Here is an 18097-nt window from a genome sequence, read left to right as displayed (position 1 = left end):
TTGGGTCGAAAAAACCCCATTTTGGGGCAAAAAACACCCATTTTGGATCGAAAACCCCCATTTTGGGGCAAAACGCCCTTATTTTGGGGCAAAAAAAAAACGTCTTGGGGCGAAACGCCCTTATTTTGGTGTGAAAACCACCCATTTTGGGTCGAAACGCCCTTATTTTGGGGTGAAAACACCCCAATTTGCGTGCGTTGACCCCGGTGTTGTCGTGTCCCCCCCCCCGCCCCATGGCAGTGGGTCCAGGAGCAGGCCCCGGACGTGCTGTGCCTGCAGGAGACCAAGTGTGGGGCGGCGTCGGTGCCGGCCGAGGTGCGGGAGCTGCGGGCCCTGCCCCACCAGTACTGGGCCAGCCCCGAGGGGAGGCCCGGTTACAGCGGCGTGGGGCTGCTGTGCCGGCAGGAGCCGCTGCGCGTCACCTACGGCATCGGTGAGCGCCCGTTGACTGCCATTGGTGCCCATTGACGCCTATTGGCACCCATTGACTGCCGTTGACTGCCATTGACTGCCATTGACACCCATTGATTGTCATTGACGCCCATTGACTGCTGTTGGCACCCATTGACTGCTGTTGGCTCCCATTGACTGCCATTGGCACCCATTGACTGCCGTTGACTGCCATTGACACCCATTGACTGCCGTTGGCACCCATTGACACCCATTGACTGCCATTGACACCCATTGACTGCCGTTGGCACCCATTGACACCCATTGACTGCCATTAGCACCCATTGACGCCCGTTGACTCCCATTGACTCCCATTGATCCCCATTGACACCCATTGACTCCCATTGACTCTCATTGATCCTCACTGACTCCCATTGACCCCCATTGACTCCCATTGATCCTCATTGCCTTCCATTGACCCCCATTGACTCCCATTGACTCCCGTTGAACCCCATTGACCCCCATTGACTCCCCATTGAACCCATTGACTCCCATTGACCCCCATTGATCCCCATTGACTCCCATTGATCCCCATTGACCCCTATGGATCCCATAGACCCCCATTGACTCCCATTGATCCCCATTGACCCCCATCGACTCCCATTGACCCCCATTGACTCCCATTGATCACCATTGACTGCCATTGACCCCCATTGACTCCCATTGACTCCCATTGATCCCCATTGACTCCCCATTGACCCCCATTGACTCCCATTGAACCCCATTGACTCCCATTGATCACCATTGACTGCCATTGATCTTCATTGACTCCCATCGATCCCCATTGACCCCCATTGAATTCCATTGATCCCCATTGACCCCCATTGACCTCCATTGACCCCCATCGATCCCCATTGACCCCCCCTTTCCAGACGACCCCGAGCACGACCCGTCGGCCCGCGTGGTGACGGCCGAGTTCCCGTCTCTCTTCATGGTGTGCGCCTACGTGCCCCCATTGACCCCCATTGACTTCCATTGACGCCCATTGACTGCCATTGACCTCTGTTGAGTCCCATTGATCCCCATTGATCTCCATTGACTTCCATTGACTTCCATTGATCTCCATTGACTTCCATTGATCTCCATTGACTTCCATTGACTCCCATTGACTCCCATTGACCCCCATTGACTCCCATTGACCCCATTGACCCCCATTGACTCCCATTGACCCCCATTGACTCCCATTGACTCCCATTGTCTTCCATTGACATCCATTGACCCCCATTGACCCCCATTGACTCCCATTGACTCCCATTGACCCCCATTGACTCCCATTGACTCCCATTGACTCCCATTGACCCCATTGACCCCATTGACTCCCCATTGACCCCATTGACTCCCATTGACCCCATCGACCCCCATTGATTCCCATTGCCCCCACTGACCCCCATCGATCCCCATCGACTCCCATTGACCCCCATCGACCCCCATTGACCCCCATCGACCCCCATTGACCCCCATCGACCCCCCCCTTTCCAGACGACCCCGAGCACGACCCGTCGGCCCGCGTGGTGACGGCCGAGTTCCCGTCTCTCTTCGTGGTGTGCGCCTACGTGCCCCCATTGACCCCCATTGACCCCCATTGACTGCCATTGACTGCCATTGACCTCTGTTGAGTCCCATTGATCCCCATTGATCCCCATTGACTGCCATTGATCTCCATTGACTGCCATTGACTTCCATTGACCCCCATTGACTCCCATTGATCCCCATTGCCTTCCATTGACCCCCATTGACTCCAAATTGACTCCCATTGATCCCCATTGACTCCCCATTGACTCCCATTGACTCCCATTGATCCCCATTGACCCCCATTGACCCCCATTGACTCCCATTGACCCCCATTGACTCCCATTGACCCCCATTGACTCCCATTGACTCCCATTGACTTCCATTGACATCCATTGACCCCCATTGACTTCCATTGATCCCATTGACCCCCATTGACTCCCATTGACATCCATTGACCCCCATTGACTCCCATTGACTCCCATTGACTCCCATTGACTCCCATTGACTCCCATTGACTTCCATTGACCCCCATTGACCCCCATTGACTCCCATTGACTCCCATTGACTCCCATTGACCCCCATTGACTCCCATTGACTCCCATTGACCCCACTGACTTCCATTGACCCCCATTGACTCCCATTGACTCCCATTGACACCCATTGACTCCCATTGACTTCCATTGACTCCCATTGACCTCCATTGACATCCATTGACCCCATTGACCCCCATTGACTCCCATTGACCCCCATTGACTCCCATTGACCCCCATTGACCCCCATCGACCCCCCCCTTTCCAGACGACCCCGAGCACGACCCATCGGCCCGCGTGGTGACGGCCGAGTTCCCGTCTCAATTCGTGGTGTGCGCCTACGTGCCCCCATTGACCCCCATTGACTTCTATTGATCCCATTGACTTCCATTGACCTCCATTGACTCGCATTGACCCCCATTGACTGCCATTGACCTCTGTTGAGTCCCATTGATCCCAATTGACTGCCATTGATCTCCATTGACTTCCATTGATGCCCATTGACTTCCATTGATCCTCATTGATCTCCATTGACCCCCATTGACTCCCATTGACTCCCATTGACCCACATTGACTCCCATTGACCCCCATTGACTCCCATTGATCCCCATTGCCTTCCATTGACCCCCATTGACTCTCATTGACCCCCATTGACTCCCATTGACCCCCATCGATCCCCATTGACCCCCATCAACCCCCCCTTTCCAGACGACCCCGAGCACGACCCATCGGCCCGCGTGGTGACGGCCGAGTTCCCGTCTCTCTTCGTGGTGTGCGCCTACGTGCCCCCATTGACCCCCATTGACCCCCATTGACTGCCATTGACCTCTGTTGAGTCCCATTGATCCCCATTGACTACCATTGATCTCCATTGACTTCCATTGATGCCCATTGACTTCCATTGACTCCCATTGACCCCCATTGACTCCCATTGACTCCCATTGACTCCCATTGACCCCCATTGACTCCCATTGACTCCCATTGACCCCATTGACCCCCATTGACTCCCATTGACCTCCATTGACATCCATTGACTTCCATTGACCCCTATTGACTCCCATTGATTCCCATTGACATCCATTGACCCCCATTGACTCCCATTGACCTCCATTGACCCCCATCGACCCCATTGATCGCCATTGATCCCCATTGACCCCCATCGACCCCCCCCTTTCCAGACGACCCCGAGCACGACCCATCGGCCCGCGTGGTGACGGCCGAGTTCCTGTCTCTCTTCGTGGTGTGCGCCTACGTGCCCCCATTGACCCCCATTGACTGCCATTGACTGCCATTGACCTCTGTTAAGTCCCATTGATCCCCATTGACTGCCATTGATCTCCGTTGACTTCCATTGATCTCCATTGACTTCCATTGACGCCCATTGACTTCCATTGACGCCCACTGACTTCCATTGATTCTCATTGATCTCCATTGACCCCCATTGACTCCCATTGACCCCCATTGACTGCCATTGACCCCCATTGACTCCCATTGACCTCCATTGACTCCCATTGACCCCCATTGACTCCCATTGACTCCCATTGACCCCCATCGACTCCCATTGACCTCCATTGACTCCCATTGACCCCCATTGACTCCCATTGACATCCATTGACTCCCATTGACTTCCATTGCCCCCCATTGACTCCCATTGACCCCATTGACCTCCATTGACTCCCATTGACCCCCATTGACTCCCATTGACCTCCATTGACTCCCATTGACCTCCACTGACCCCCATCGACCCCCCCCTTTCCAGACGACCCCGAGCACGACCCGTCGGCCCGCGTGGTGACGGCCGAGTTCCCGTCTCTCTTCGTGGTGTGCGCCTACGTGCCCAACGCCGGCCGGGGCCTGGCCCGCTTGGAGCCTCGCCTCCGCTTCGACGCCGCTTTCCGGGCCTTCCTCCGCCGCCTCGACGCCCGCAAACCCGTAGCCTTGGGGGGAGACCTGAACGTGGCCCACACCGAGCTCGACCTCCGGCATCCGGCCGCCAACCGCCGCTCGCCGGGCTTCACCGAAGAGGAACGCCAAGGTTTCGGCGCTCTCCTCGAGGCCGGCTTCGTCGACGCCTTCCGCGCCTTGTACCCGGACCTGCCCCACGCCTACACCTTCTGGACCTACTTGGGGGGCGCGCGGGAGCGTAACGTGGGCTGGCGTCTCGATTACTTCCTCATCTCCGAGAGGCTCCGGGAGGCCTTGTGCGACTGCAAGCTCCGGCCCCGCGTCATGGGCAGCGATCATTGCCCCGTCGAGCTCTATTTGGCCCTGTGAGGGGCTTTTGGGGTGGGTTTCTATGGGGTAGAGGGTTATGGGGCGGTCTATGGGGGGGTTTAGTGGGGTTGTTAGGGGTTGGGGTGGGTTTCTATGGGGTAGAGGGGGTTATGGGGTGGTCTATAGGGGGGTTTAGTGGGGTTGTTAGGGGTTAGGGTGGGTTTCTATGGGGTTTAGGGGGTTATGGGGTGGTTTATGGGGGTCTTTAGTGGGGTTGTTAGGGGGTTGGGGTGGGTTCCTATGGGGCAGAGGGGGTTATGGGGTGGTTTATGGGGGTCTTTAGTGGGGTTATTAGGGGGTTCGGTTGGGTTTCTATGGGGTTTAGGGGGTTATGGGGTGGTCTATGGGGGTCTATAGGGGGTTTTAGTGGGGTTGTTAGGGGGTTCGGTTGGGTTTCTATGGGGTTTAGGGGGTTATGGGGCGGTCTATGGGGGTCTATAGGGGTTTAAGTGGGGTTGTTAGGGGGTTGGGGTGGGTTTCTATGGGGTAGAGGGGGTTAAGGGGTGGTCTATGGGGGTCTATAGGGGGTTTTAGTAAGGTTATTAGGGGTTGGGGTGGGTTTCTATGGGGTAGAGGAGGTTATGGGGTTATGGGGGTCTATAGGGGGTTTAGTGGGGTTCTTAGGGGGTTGGGGTGGGTTTCTATGGGGTAGAGGGGGTTATGGGGTGGTCTATGGGGGTCTATAGGGGGTTTAGTAAGGCTATTAGGGGTTTGGGTTGGGTTTCTATGGGGTAGAAGGGGTTATGGCATGGTCTATAGGGGGTTTTAGTGGGGTTGTTAGGGGATTGGGGTGGGTTTCTATGGGGTAGAGGGGGTTATGGGGTGGTTTATGGGGGTCTTTAGTGGGGTTATTAGGGGGTTGGGGTGGGTTTCTATGGGGTAGAGGGGGTTATGGGGTGGTCTATGGGGGTCTATAGGGGGGTTTAGTGGGGTTGTTAGGGGGTTGGGGTGGGTTTCTATGGGGTAGAGGGGGTTATGGGGTGGTTTATGGGGGTCTTTAGTGGGGTTATTAGGGGGTTCGGTTGGGTTTCTATGGGGTTTAGGGGGTTATGGGGTGGTCTATGGGGGTCTATAGGGGGGTTTAGTGGGGTTATTAGGCGTTTGGGTTGGGTTTCTATGGGGTAGAGGGTATTATAGGGTGGTTATGGGTCGTAAATGGAGCTAAAATGGGGCTAAATAGGGTTTAGATGGGGTTATTATGGTCTGTATTGGGCTTCTATGGGGCATAGGGGGTGATGAGGTGGTTATGGGTCATTACGGGGTGGTTATGGTGCTCTTATGGGGTGGTTATGGGGCACAATTAGACCCCAAGTGGCACGAAATGGGGTTTAGATGGGCTTATTATGGTCTGTGTGGGGTTAATACGGGGTTATGGTCTTGGGATGGGGTGGTTATGGGGCGGTGATGGGTTTCGATGCGGTTAGTATGGTCCATACTGGGTCAAAATGGCCATAAATGGGGCTAAATTGGGGTCCGATGCGGTTATTATGGTCTGCAGGGCACCAAAATGGCCATAAATGGACCCAAAACGGGGCTAAGTGTGGGTTATTATGGTCTGTGTGGGCTTAGGGGGGTGCCATCGAGCACTGTATGGTTATAATGTACTATAAACGGCTCTCCATAGGTTTTCAATGGGGTTATGATGGTCTCTATTGGGTTAATATGGGGCTACGGCATGGTTATGGGGCTCCATCCAGGGTCTGAATTGGGGTTGGATGGGGTTATTCTGGGTGATGTGGGGTCAAAATGGTCCCAAAATGGGGCTAAATGGGGTTATTCTGGTCGATATGGGGTCAAAATGGCCATAAAATGGGGTTATTCTGGTCGCTATGGGGTCAAAATGGCCATAAATTGCCCCTAAATGGGTCTAAAATGGGGTTATTCTGGTCGCTATGGGGTCAAAATGGCCATAAATGGGGCTAAAATGGGGTTATTCTGGTCGATATGGAGTCAAAATGGTCCCAAAATGGGGCTAAAATGGGGTTATTTGTGTCGATATGGGGTCAAAATGGCCCCAAAATGGGGCTAAATGGGGTTATTCTGGTCGATATGGGGTCAAAATGGCTATAAATGGGGCTAAAATGGGGTTATTCTGGTCGCTATGGGGTCAAAATGGCCATAAATGGGGCTAAAATGGGGTTATTCTTATCAATATGGGGTCAAAATGACCCCAAAATGGGGCTAAATGGGGTTAAAATGGGGTTATTCTGGGTGATGTGGGGTCAAAATGGCCCCAAAATGGGGCTAAATGGGGCAAAAATGGGGTTATTCTGGTCGATATGGGGTCAAAATGACTATAAATGCACCCAAAATGGGGCTAAATGGGGTTATTCTGGTCAATATGGGGTCAAAATTGCTATAAATGCACCCAAAATGGGGCTAAATGGGGTTATTCTGGTCAATATGGGGTCAAGATGGCCCTAAAATGGGGCTAAATGGGGTTATTCTGGTCGATATGGGCTCAAGATGACCCCAAAATGGGGTTATGCTGGTCGATATGGGGTCAAAATTGGGCTAAACAGGATTATTCTGGTCTCTATGGGGTCAAAATGGCCATAAATGGGGCGAAAATGGGGCTAAAATGGGGTTATTATGGTCTATGTAGGGTCTCTATGGGGTCTCTATGGGGTTATGGGGGTGCTGTTGAGCTCAATGTGGTTATAATGTACTGTAAATGGATCTGAATTGGTTTTCAGTGGGGTTATTATGGTCTGTATGGCACCACAACGGCCATAAATGGGGCTCAATTGTGCTTAGATGGGGTTATTATGGTCTGCGTGAGCTCAAAATGGCCTAAATGGACCCAAAATGGGGCTAAGTTGGGTTTCAAAAAGCCATTGTCATTCAATGGGGCTCTATTGGGGTGGCCCCGGCCCCCCCCCCCCACCCCACCCCCCTCGCCCCGGTGCATGCTGGGAAGGGAGTGGGGGTCATGCGGGGAGGGTGAGTCCAAGATGGCTGCCGCCACTGGGGGTGAGAGTCCAAGATGGCCGCCGTCATGGCAGGGTAGGTCCCAAGATGGCTGCCTCCATGGGTCGCGTGAGTCCAAGATGGCCGCCGTCATGCAGGGGTGAATTCAAGATGGCTGCCTCCATGGAGGGGTGCATTCAAGATGGCTGCCTCCGTGGGTCGCGTGAGTCCAAGATGGCTGCTGTCACGTGGGGGTGAGTTCAAGATGGCTGCCTTCATGGGTCACGTGACTCCAAGGTGGCCACCGGCATGAGCATGTGAGTCCAAGATGGACACTTCAATGGGTCACGTGAGTCCAAGATGGCTGCTGTCACATGGGGGAGAATTCAAGATGGCTGCCTCCATGAGGGGGTGTGTGTTCAAGATGGCCGCCTCCATGGGTCGCGTGAGTCCAAGATGGCCGCTGTCATGAGTGGGTGAATTCAAGATGGCCGCCTCCATGTGTCGCATGAATCCAAGATGGCTGCCATCACGTGGAAGTGAATTCAAGATGGCTGCCTCCATGGGGAGCATGAGTCCAAGATGGCCGCCATCTTGTGGGGGTGAATTCAAGATGGCTGCCTCCATGGGGAACATGAGTCCAAGATGGAAACCGTCACGTGGAAGTGAATTCAAGATGGCTGCCTCCATGGGTCGCATGAATCCAAGATAGCCACAGTCACGTGGGTGTGCATTCAAGATGGCTGCCTCCATGGGTCGCATGAATCCAAGATGGCTGCCATCACGTGGGGGGTGAATTCAAGATGGCCGCCTCCATGTGTCGCATGAATCCAAGATGGCCGCCGTCACGTGGGGGTGAATCCAAGATGGCCGCCCCCATCACACCAATGGGGCAGATCCAACATGGCCGCCCCCCCCCCCCCCCCCCAGTAGCCACCGCTCCGCATCACATGACCCATTAGCGGACAGCCAATGGGAGCCAGCGCCCGGCGCCACGTGACCCGCCCCCAACCAACCAATCATGGGCGGGCGGGCAGGGCGCGGCTCACCCTCACGCAGCCCCAATAGGCCGCCCGCAGCAGGCAGGCCCCAGACCCCGCCCCCAGCAGGGCCCAACCCGCGTGAAGGGGGCGGAGCTTCCGCGACACCCCCCAAGTCAGCACCTGATTGGACGAGAGGAGGGAAGAGGGGGGTTAAAAAGGGGGCGGGGCCGAGTCAGGGACACGCCCCCCCTTAACACCCATTGGTCCCTTTAGACCACGCCCCCTTTAAGCCCCTCCCACATGCAGCCCCACCGATGCCCCCATAAGCCACGCCCCTTTAAGCCCATTGGCCCGCTCAAGCCACGCCCACTTCAAGCCCCTCCCACTTTAGGATCCCATTGACCTTATGAACCCCCCTATAAGCCACGCCCCCTTAACCCCCATTGGCTCCCTTTAGGCCCCACCTCTTTAAGCCCCTCCCACTCTAAGCCCCCATTGAAGTCCCCCATAAGCCACGCCCCCTTAACGCCCATTGGTCCCCTTTAAGCCCCACCCCTTTAAGCCCCTCCCACTTCCAGCCCCCATTCATTCCCTTCAAGCCCCCTCCCCATAGAGCCCCATAGACCACGCCCCCTTTAAGCCCCACCCCTTGATGCCCATTGGCTCCCTTTAAGCCCCACCCCCATTGGCCCCCTAAGCCCCTCCCACTTCCAGCCCCCATTCATTCCCTTTAAGCCCCCTCCCCATAGAGCCCCATAGACCACGCCCCCTTTAAGCCCCACCCCTTGACTCCCATTGGCTCCCTTTAAGCCCCGCCCCATTCAAGCCCCTCCCACTCCCATTGAAGCCCCCCATAAGCCACACCCCTTAACCCCCATTGGCTCCCCTTTAAGCCCCACCCCTTTAAGCCCCTCCCACTTCCAGCCCCCCCATTGAAGCCCCCCCTCCCCATAGGCCCCCTTAGAGCCCCACCCCTTTAAGCCCCACCCCTTGATGCCCATTGGCTCCCTTTAAGCCACGCCCCTTAACCCCCATTGGCTCCCTTTAAGCCCCACCCCTTTAAGCCCCTCCCACTTCCAGCCCCCATTGAAGCCCCCTCCCCATAGAGCCACGCCCCCTTTAAGCCCCACCCCTTAACTCCCATTGGCCCCTTCAAACCACGCCCCCTCCCTTTAGGCCACGCCCCCTCCTTACCCTAGGGGGCGCCATAGCACCACACCCCCCCCCCCCCCAAGCCCCGCTCCCATTGGCTGCGGCTCCCCCCCTTTAGCCCCGCCCCCCTTTAAACCCCGCCCCCTTTAAACCCCGCCCCCTTTAAGCCCCGCCCCCTTTAAGCCCCGCCCCTCACCGCCAGCCCCGCGGCCGCCCCGGCCATGAGCAGAGCCAATAGGAGGCAGCAGAGGCAGCGTCGCCGCGGCAACCGCCGGCCAATGGCGGACCTGGGAAGTGTGACGTCAGCGGGAAAAGGGGGCGGGGCTTAGCTTTAAAACCCCGCCCCCCCTGCTCTTGGAGGTCACGTGACACTTACACCTTGCGGCAGTGAGGGCAGCGGGCGAGGGCGCGGTCCGAGAGCTCGGCCCACTGCAAGGGATGGGAGAGACATCTATGGGGCTGGACCCACATCTATGGGGCTGGACCCACATCTATGGGGCTGGGACCCACATCTATGGGGCTGGGACCCACATCTATGGGGCTGGGATCTGTATATAGGGTCTGGGACCCACATCTATGGGGCAGGGACCCACACCTATGGGGCTGGACCCACATCTATGGGGCTGGGACCCACATCTATGGGGCTGGGACCCACATCTATGGGGCTGGGACCCACATCTATGGGGCTGGAGCCATATCTATGGGGCTGGAGCCACATCTATGGGGCTGGACCCACATCTATGGGGCTGGACCCACATCTATGGGGCTGGGACCCACATCTATGGGGCTGGGACCCATATATAGGGGTCGGGACTGACATCTATGGGGCTGGGACCCACATCTATGGGGCTAGGACCCATATCTATGGGGCTGCGATCTGTATATAGGGTCTGGGACCCACATCTATGGGGCTGGACCCACATCTATGGGGCTGGACCCACATCTATGGGGCTGGGATCCATATATAGGGGGCTGGACTCATATCTATGGGGCTGGGACCCACATCTATGGGGCAGGGACCCACATCTGTGGGGCAGAGACCCACATCTATGGGGCTGGGATCTGTATATAGGGTCTGGGACCCACATCTATGGGGCTGGGACCCACACTTATGGGGCTGGGATCCATATAGAGGGGGCAGGACCCACATCTATGGGGCTAGGATCTGTATATAAGGCCTGGGACTCACATCCATGGGGCTGGGGCCCACACTTATGGGGCTGGGATCCATATAGAGGGGGCTGGGACCACCATCTATGGGGCTGGGACCCACATCTATGGGGCTGGGATCTGTATGTAGGGTCTGGGACCCATATCTATGGGGCTGAGATCCATATATAGGGCTGGACCCACATCTATGGGGCTGCGATCTGTATATAGGGTCTGGTACACCCATCTATGGGTCTCCCCCCGCCCACCCCCGGGTCCTCCCCGCCGCCAGGGGGCGCTCTCACCAGGAAGGGGCCCCCGCAGTGCCCGCAGGCCACGCGCACGCCCCCTGCTGGCGGCTCCGGGCTCGCGGCTCCGGCCTGGACCGGGCCCAGGTTGATGATGCGTTTGCTGCGGGACCCATAGAGACCCCATAGAGACCCATAGAGACCCATAGAGACCCATAGAGAACCCATAGAGACCCATAGAGACCCATAGAGACCCATAGACACCCATAGAGACCCATAGAGACCCATAGAGACCCATAGAGATCCATAGAGACCCATAGAGACCCATAGAGAACCCATAGAGAACCCATAGAGACCCATAGGGACCCATAGAGACCCATAGAGACCCACAGAGACCCATAGGGACCCATAGAGACCCATAGAGACCCACAGGGACCCATAGGGACCCATAGAGACCCATAGACCCTACATAGAGGCCCCATAGAGCCCATAGAGACCCCCTTAGCTCCCCATAGATACCCCATAGAGACCCCATAGAGACCCATAGGGACCCCATAGAGACCCATAGAGACCCCATAGAGACCCCATAGAGACCCCATAGAGACCCATAGAGACCCATAGAGACCCCATAGAGACACATAGAGACCCCATAGAGACCCATAGAGACCCATAGGGACCCATAGAGACCCATAGAGACCCATAGGGACCCATAGACCCTACATAGAGGCCCCATAGAGCCCATAGAGACCCCCTTAGCACCCCAGAGATACCCCATAGAGACCCCATAGAGACCCACATTGACCCCCATAGAAACCACAAAGAGCCCCATAGACCCCTATAGAGACCCCATAGCACCCCATAGAGACCCCATACAGCCGTATAGACCCCCTTAGCGCCCCATAGACCCCCGTAGAACCCCATAGACACCCCATAGACACCACACAGCCCCCATAGACACCCCATAGACCGCCCATAGGCCATCCATACACCCCTATAGACACCCCATAGACCCCATAGTCCCCCATAGCCCCACAAACCTCCTCATAGACCCCCATAGCTCCCCATATCCCCCCCATAGCCCCCCATATCCCCCCCATACCCCTCATATCTGCCCCATAGCCCCCCCATAGCCCCCCCATAGCCCCTCATATCCCCCCCATATCCGCCCCATATCCCCCCATAACCCCCCATAGCGCCCCATAGCCTCCCATATCTGCCCTATATCTGCCCCATATCCCCCCATATCCCCCCATATCCCCCCCATAACCCCCATATCCCCCCCATATCCCCCCATATCCCCCCATAGCCCCCCATATCCCCCCATAACCCCCCATACCCGCCCCATATCCCCCCATAGCGCCCCATAGCGCCCCATATCCCCCATAAACCCCCCCATATCTCCCCCCATATCCCCCCATATCCCCCCCATATCCCCCCCATATCCCCCCCATATCCCCCCCCATATCCCCCCATAGCCCCCCATACCCCCCCATATCCCCCCATATCCCCCCCATATCCCCCATACCCCCCATATCCCCCCCATATCCCCCCCATATCCCCCTCATTGACCCCCATATCTCCCCCCACTGACCGCATATCCCCCCATATCCCCCCCATATCCCCCCCATAGCTCCCCATATCCCCCCATAGCTCCCCATAGATCCCCCCATAGACCCCCCATAGATCCCCCCATAGCCCCCCCATATCCCCCCATATCCATAGCCCCCATAGCCGCCCCATAGCCCCCCCATATCCCCCCCATATCCGCCCCATATCCCCCCATGTCCCCATATCCGCCCCATATCCCCCCCCATACCCCCCTATATCCCCCCATATCCCCCCCATATCCCCCCATATCCCCCATATCCCCCCATACCCGCCCCATAGCGCCCCATAGCGCCCCATAGCGCCCCCCATACCAGTACGGCCGGGGGCAGGCGATGCGCTGCGCTGCCCCACTGCACACCAGGAGGCAGTTACAGGGGCACCGCACGTACTTCTTCCCCGCAGGGGCCGTCCTGATTGGCTGAGGGCAAGGCAAGGGGGCGGGGCTTAAGCCATATAAGGCCAAAGCCACGCCCCCCCCTTTCATTCATACCATATAAGGCGCGCGGGTTAAACCCCGCCTCCTCTTTCTCCCCCCCCCCTTTCCCCACCCATAGGTGAAGCCACGCCTCCTTTATGCCATATAAGGCATCAACGCTAAGCCACGCCCCCCTAGCCATATATGGCGCATGGGGTAAACCACGCCCCATCCAAGCCACGCCCCTTTCAGCCTCCTACCCGGGGGGGGGGGGGCATAATGAAGCCACGCCCCCTTTATACCATATAAGGCAACAAGCTCAAGCCACGCCCCCTCCAAGCCACGGCTATTCCCCCCCCATAGCAGGGGCCATAATGAAGCCCCGCCCCCTTCATACCATATAAGGAGCCATGGTTAAGCCACGCCCCCTTCATACCATATAAGGCACCAATGCTAAGCCACGCCCCCTTCAAGCCCCGCCTCCCTTTCCCCCCCTCTCCCACCAATAGGGGGCGCCATAATGAAGCCACGCCCACTTCATACCATATAAGGAGCCATGGTTAAGCCACACCCCCTTCATGCCATATAAGGCACCAATGCTAAGCCACGCCCCCTTCAAGCCCCGCCTCCCTTTCCCCCTTCTCCCACCAATGGGGGGCACCATAATGAAGCCACACCCCCCCCTTCATACCATATAAGGAGCCATGTTTAAGCCACGCCCCCTTCATGCCATATAAGGTACCAATGCTAAGCCACGCCCCATTCAAGCCCCGCCTCCCTTTCCCCCCCTCTCCCACCAATAGGGGGCACCATAATGAAGCCCCGCCCCCTTCATACCATATAAGGAGCCGTGCTTAAGCCACGCCCCCTTCATGCCATATAAGGCACCAATGCTAAGCCACACCCCCTTCAAGCCCCGCCCTCTTCCCCCTCCCACCCATAGGGGCGCCATGGTGAAGCCACGCCCCCTTCATACCATATAAGGAGCCATGGTTAAGCCATGCCTCCTTTCCCTCCCACCCATAGGGGTCACCATGCTGAAGCCACGCCCCCCATTCATACCATATAAGGAGCCGTGCTTAAGCCACGCCCCTTTCATACAATATAGGGCACCATTGCAAAGCCCCGCCCCCTTTCTCCCCCTCCACAGCTTTAGCCCCGCCCCCTTTAAACCCCTCCCCCCTTTAAACCCCGCCCCCTCAAGCCCCGCCCTTCCCCCCCATAGGAGGCGCCATCGCAAAGCCCCGCCCCCCTATCCAGCCCCGCCCCCTTTAAACCCCTCCCATTTAAACCCCTCCCCCTTTAAACCCCTCCCCCTTTAAACCCCTCCCCTTTAAACCCCTCCCTTTAAGCCCCTCCCCTTTAGGCCTCTCCCTTTTAGCCCTGCCCCTTTAAGCCCCTCCCCTTTAAGCCCCTCCCCCTTTAAACCCCTCCCCCTTAAGCCCCTCCCCTTTAAACCCCTCCCACTTTAAGCCCCTCCCTCAAGCCCCTCCCTTTTAAGCCCCTCCCAACCCTTAAACCCCCTCCCTCTTTAAGCCCCTCCCACTTTAAGCCCCACCCCCTTTAAGCCCCTCCCCCTTCAAACCCCTCCCCTTTAAACCCCTCCCCCTTTAAGCCCCTCCCCTTTAAACCCCTCCCCCTTTAAGCCCCTCCCCTTTTAAGCCCCTCCCATTTAAACCCCTCCCCCTTTAAGCCCCTCCCCTTTAAACCCCTCCCCCCTTAAACCCCTCCCCCTTTAAGCCCCACCCCTTTAAGCCCCTCCCCCTTAAGCCCCGCCCCCTCACCGTGGCCTCCCCGCACGCCCCGCACTTGACCACGTGCTGGTGCCCTTTGCCCTCCACGCTGATTGGCCGCTGGCACACGCGGCACGTGACCGACGGCCCCGCCCCTCTCCCCCCGCCTCCGTCGCTTCCGCTGCTCCCGCCTCCTTCGGGGCTGACCAATGGCGAGTAAGGGGGCGGGGCCTCACCTTAAAAGGACATAAAGGGGGGGGAAAGGGACCAATGGGAGCAGAGCTCGGCCACGCCCCCTTCCCTACCCCCCCTTTTCCCCTTTAAACCCCGCCCCCTCCCCTTTAAACCCCGCCCCCTCCCCGTTAGGCCCCGCCCCCTCCCCGCACTCACCCCCCCCCCCCAGCCCCGCTTCCACCGGTAACAGCGGCGAGCGCTCCCCGTCCGCCATGATGCCGCCAGGCCACGCCCCCCGCCCTCTGATTGGCCCTCCCCTCATCACGTGCTCGCTCCCCCCCCCCCCCATTGGCCGCCTCCGAGCACGTGACCCGCTGCCCCCTCCCTCCCGGCCTCCGTTGCTAAGCCACCGCAACCCTCCGCTCCCCATTGGCCAGCGCTCATCACGTGACTCCTCTCCCCCCCCCCCCCGCAGCGTTGCTAAGCAACCACCGCGCCCTCCCATTGGCTGCCAGCTCCCCGCCTCCGTTGCTAAGCGACCGCCTCGCTCTCCCATTGGCTCCGCTCCGCCTCTTTTCATTGGCCAGCGGAGAACACCCTCCGCTTCCCATTGGCCAGCGCGCATCACGTGACCCTTCTATTCCCGCCCCCCCCGCTGTTGCTTAGCAACGCGCCGCGCCTTCTCATTGGCTGCGAGCTCTCCGCCTCCTTTGCTAAGCCACCGCAACCTTCGATCCCCATTGGCCAGCGCGCATCACGTGACTTCTCTTCCCCCCCCATCCCGCAGCGTTGCTAAGCAACCACCGCGGCTTCCCATTGGCTCCTTCCCGCTCCACCCCGTTGCTTAGCAACGAGTCCCGCCTTCCCATTGGCTGCGAGCTCCCCGCCTCCGTTGCTAAGCGACCGCCTCGCTCTCCCATTGGCTCCGCTCCGCCTTCTTTCATTGGCCAGCGGAGAACACGCTCCGCTTCCTATTGGGTAGCGCGCCTCACGTGACCCTTCTATTCCCCCCCCCCCCGCTGTTGCTTAGCAACGCGCCGCGCCTTCTCATTGGCTGCGAGCTCCCCGCCTCCGTTGCTAAGCGACCGCAACCTCGGCTCCCCATTGGGCAGCGCGCATCACGTGACTCCTCTCCCCCCCATCCCCATCCCGCAGCGTTGCTAAGCAACCACCGCGCCTTCTCATTGGCTGCGAGCTCCCCGCCTCCGTTGCTAAGAGACCGCAACCCTCCGCTCCCCATTGGCCAGTGCGTCTCACGTGACTCCCCCCCATCCCGCCTTCCCCCCGCGTTGCTAAGCAACCACCGCGCCCTCCCATTGGCTCCGCGCTCCCCACTCCGCCCCCTGCCTTTCCTTTTCCCATTGGCCAGCGGAGAACACGTGATCCGCCCCATACACCCACCCCCCCCCGTAGCCCCGTTGCTAAGCGACCTCCCCTCCGCTTCCTATTGGGCAGCGCGCCTCACGTGACCCTTCTATTACCCCCGCCCCTTGGTTCCCATAGCAACGCACCGCGGCCTCCCATTGGCTCCCCTTTCCCCGCCCCTTGGTTCCCATAGCAACGCCCCGCGCCCTCCCATTGGCTCCCCTCTCCCCACCCCCGTCCCCATAGCAACGCCCCGCGCCCTCCCATTGGCTCCGCTCTCCCCTCCCCTTGGTTCCCATAGCAACGCCCCGCGCCCTCCCATTGGCTCCCCTTTCCCCGCCCCTTGGTTCCCATAGCAACGCTCCGCTCCCTCCCATTGGCCCTCGTTTCCCCTCCCCTTGGTTCCCATAGCAACGCCCCGCGCCCTCCCATTGGCTCCTCTCTTCCCACCCCCGTTGCTAAGCAACGCCCCGCTCCCTCCCATTGGCTCCGCTTTCCCCACCCCCGTTGCTAAGCAACGCTCCGCGCCCTCCCATTGGCTCCGCTCTCCCCACCCCCGTCTCCAAGCCTCCCTTCCCATTGGCTCCTTTCTTCCCACCCCCGTTCCCATAGCAACCCTCCGCGCCCTCCCATTGGCTCCGCTTTCCCCACCCTCGTTCCCATAGCAACGCCCCGCTCCCTCCCATTGGCTCCCGTTTCCCCGCCCCCGTTGCTAAGCAACGCCCCGCTCCCTCCCATTGGCTCCCGTTTCCCCGCCCCCGTTCCCATAGCAACGCTCCGCTCCCTCCCATTGGCTCCCGTTTCCCCGCCCCCGTTCCCATAGCAACGCCCCGCGCCCTCCCATTGGCTCCGCTCTCCCCACCCCCGTCTCCATAGCAACGCCCCGCGCCCTCCCATTGGCCCCCGTTTCCCCGCCCCTTGGTTCCCATAGCAACGCCCCGCTCCCTCCCATTGGCCCCCGTTTCCCCGCCCCTTGGTTCCCATAGCAACGCCCCGCGCCCTCCCATGGGCTCCCCTCTCCCCACCCCCGTCCCCATAGCAACGCCCCGCTCCCTCCCATTGGCTCCCCTTTCCCCGCCCCTTGGTTCCCATAGCAACGCCCCGCGCCCTCCCATTGGCTCCCCTTTCCCCACCCCCGTCTCCAAGCCTCCCTTCCCATTGGCTCCTCTCTTCCCACCCCCGTTGCTAAGCAACGCCCCTGCGCCCTCCCATTGGCTCCTTTTAGGCCCCACCTCTTTAAGCCCCTCCCACTCTAAGCCCCCATTGAAGTCCCCCATAAGCCATGCCCCTTAACCCCCATTGGCTCCCTTTAAGCCCCACCCCCGTCCCCATAGCAACGCCCTGCGCCCTCCCATTGGCTCCGCTGTCCCCACCCCCGTTCCCATAGCAACGCCCCGCGCCCTCCCATTGGCTCCCGTTTCCCCACCCCCGTTCCCATAGCAACGCCCCGCGCCCTCCCATTGGCCCCCGTTTCCCCTCCCCTTGGTTCCCATAGCAACGCCCCGCTCCCTCCCATTGGCTCCCCTCTCCCCACCCCCGTCCCCATAGCAACGCCCCGCTCCCTCCCATTGGCTCCGCTCTCCCCTCCCCTTGG

At 59.0% G+C, this 18097-nt stretch overlaps 2 protein-coding genes across 2 annotated transcripts; one reads left to right on the top strand and one right to left on the bottom strand.

Annotated features, from left to right (window-relative positions):
- Positions 1 to 210: 210 nt before the first annotated feature.
- On the top strand, positions 211 to 4766 carry APEX1 (apurinic/apyrimidinic endodeoxyribonuclease 1; the record flags this gene model as incomplete). The annotated part of the gene is made up of 2 exons (XM_062603880.1): positions 211 to 433; positions 4252 to 4766. Coding segments are annotated over 2 exons (738 nt in total), but the record flags the coding sequence as incomplete, so codon positions are not given.
- A 3927-nt stretch (positions 4767 to 8693) lies between these two features.
- LOC134156095 (type 1 phosphatidylinositol 4,5-bisphosphate 4-phosphatase-like) lies at positions 8694 to 16410 on the bottom strand. Its single transcript, XM_062603881.1, has 8 exons — positions 16396 to 16410; positions 15380 to 15539; positions 15016 to 15200; positions 13128 to 13234; positions 11266 to 11371; positions 10188 to 10240; positions 10008 to 10098; positions 8694 to 8839 (listed from the first exon to the last, which is right to left on the bottom strand). The coding sequence occupies exons 1-8, from the start codon at positions 16408 to 16410 to the stop codon at positions 8696 to 8698; spliced, it is 861 nt and encodes a 286-aa protein (XP_062459865.1). The 3' UTR covers positions 8694 to 8695.
- Positions 16411 to 18097: the final 1687 nt, after the last annotated feature.

Source organism: Pezoporus occidentalis, unplaced genomic scaffold, assembly GCF_034315485.1.
Source record: "Pezoporus occidentalis ecotype Australia unplaced genomic scaffold, CSIRO_AGI_Poc_V1 ctg819, whole genome shotgun sequence".
NCBI lineage: Eukaryota > Metazoa > Chordata > Aves > Psittaciformes > Psittacidae > Pezoporus > Pezoporus occidentalis.
Note: the sequence above shows the minus strand (reverse complement) of the source record. Positions and strands in the feature narration are given on the sequence as shown.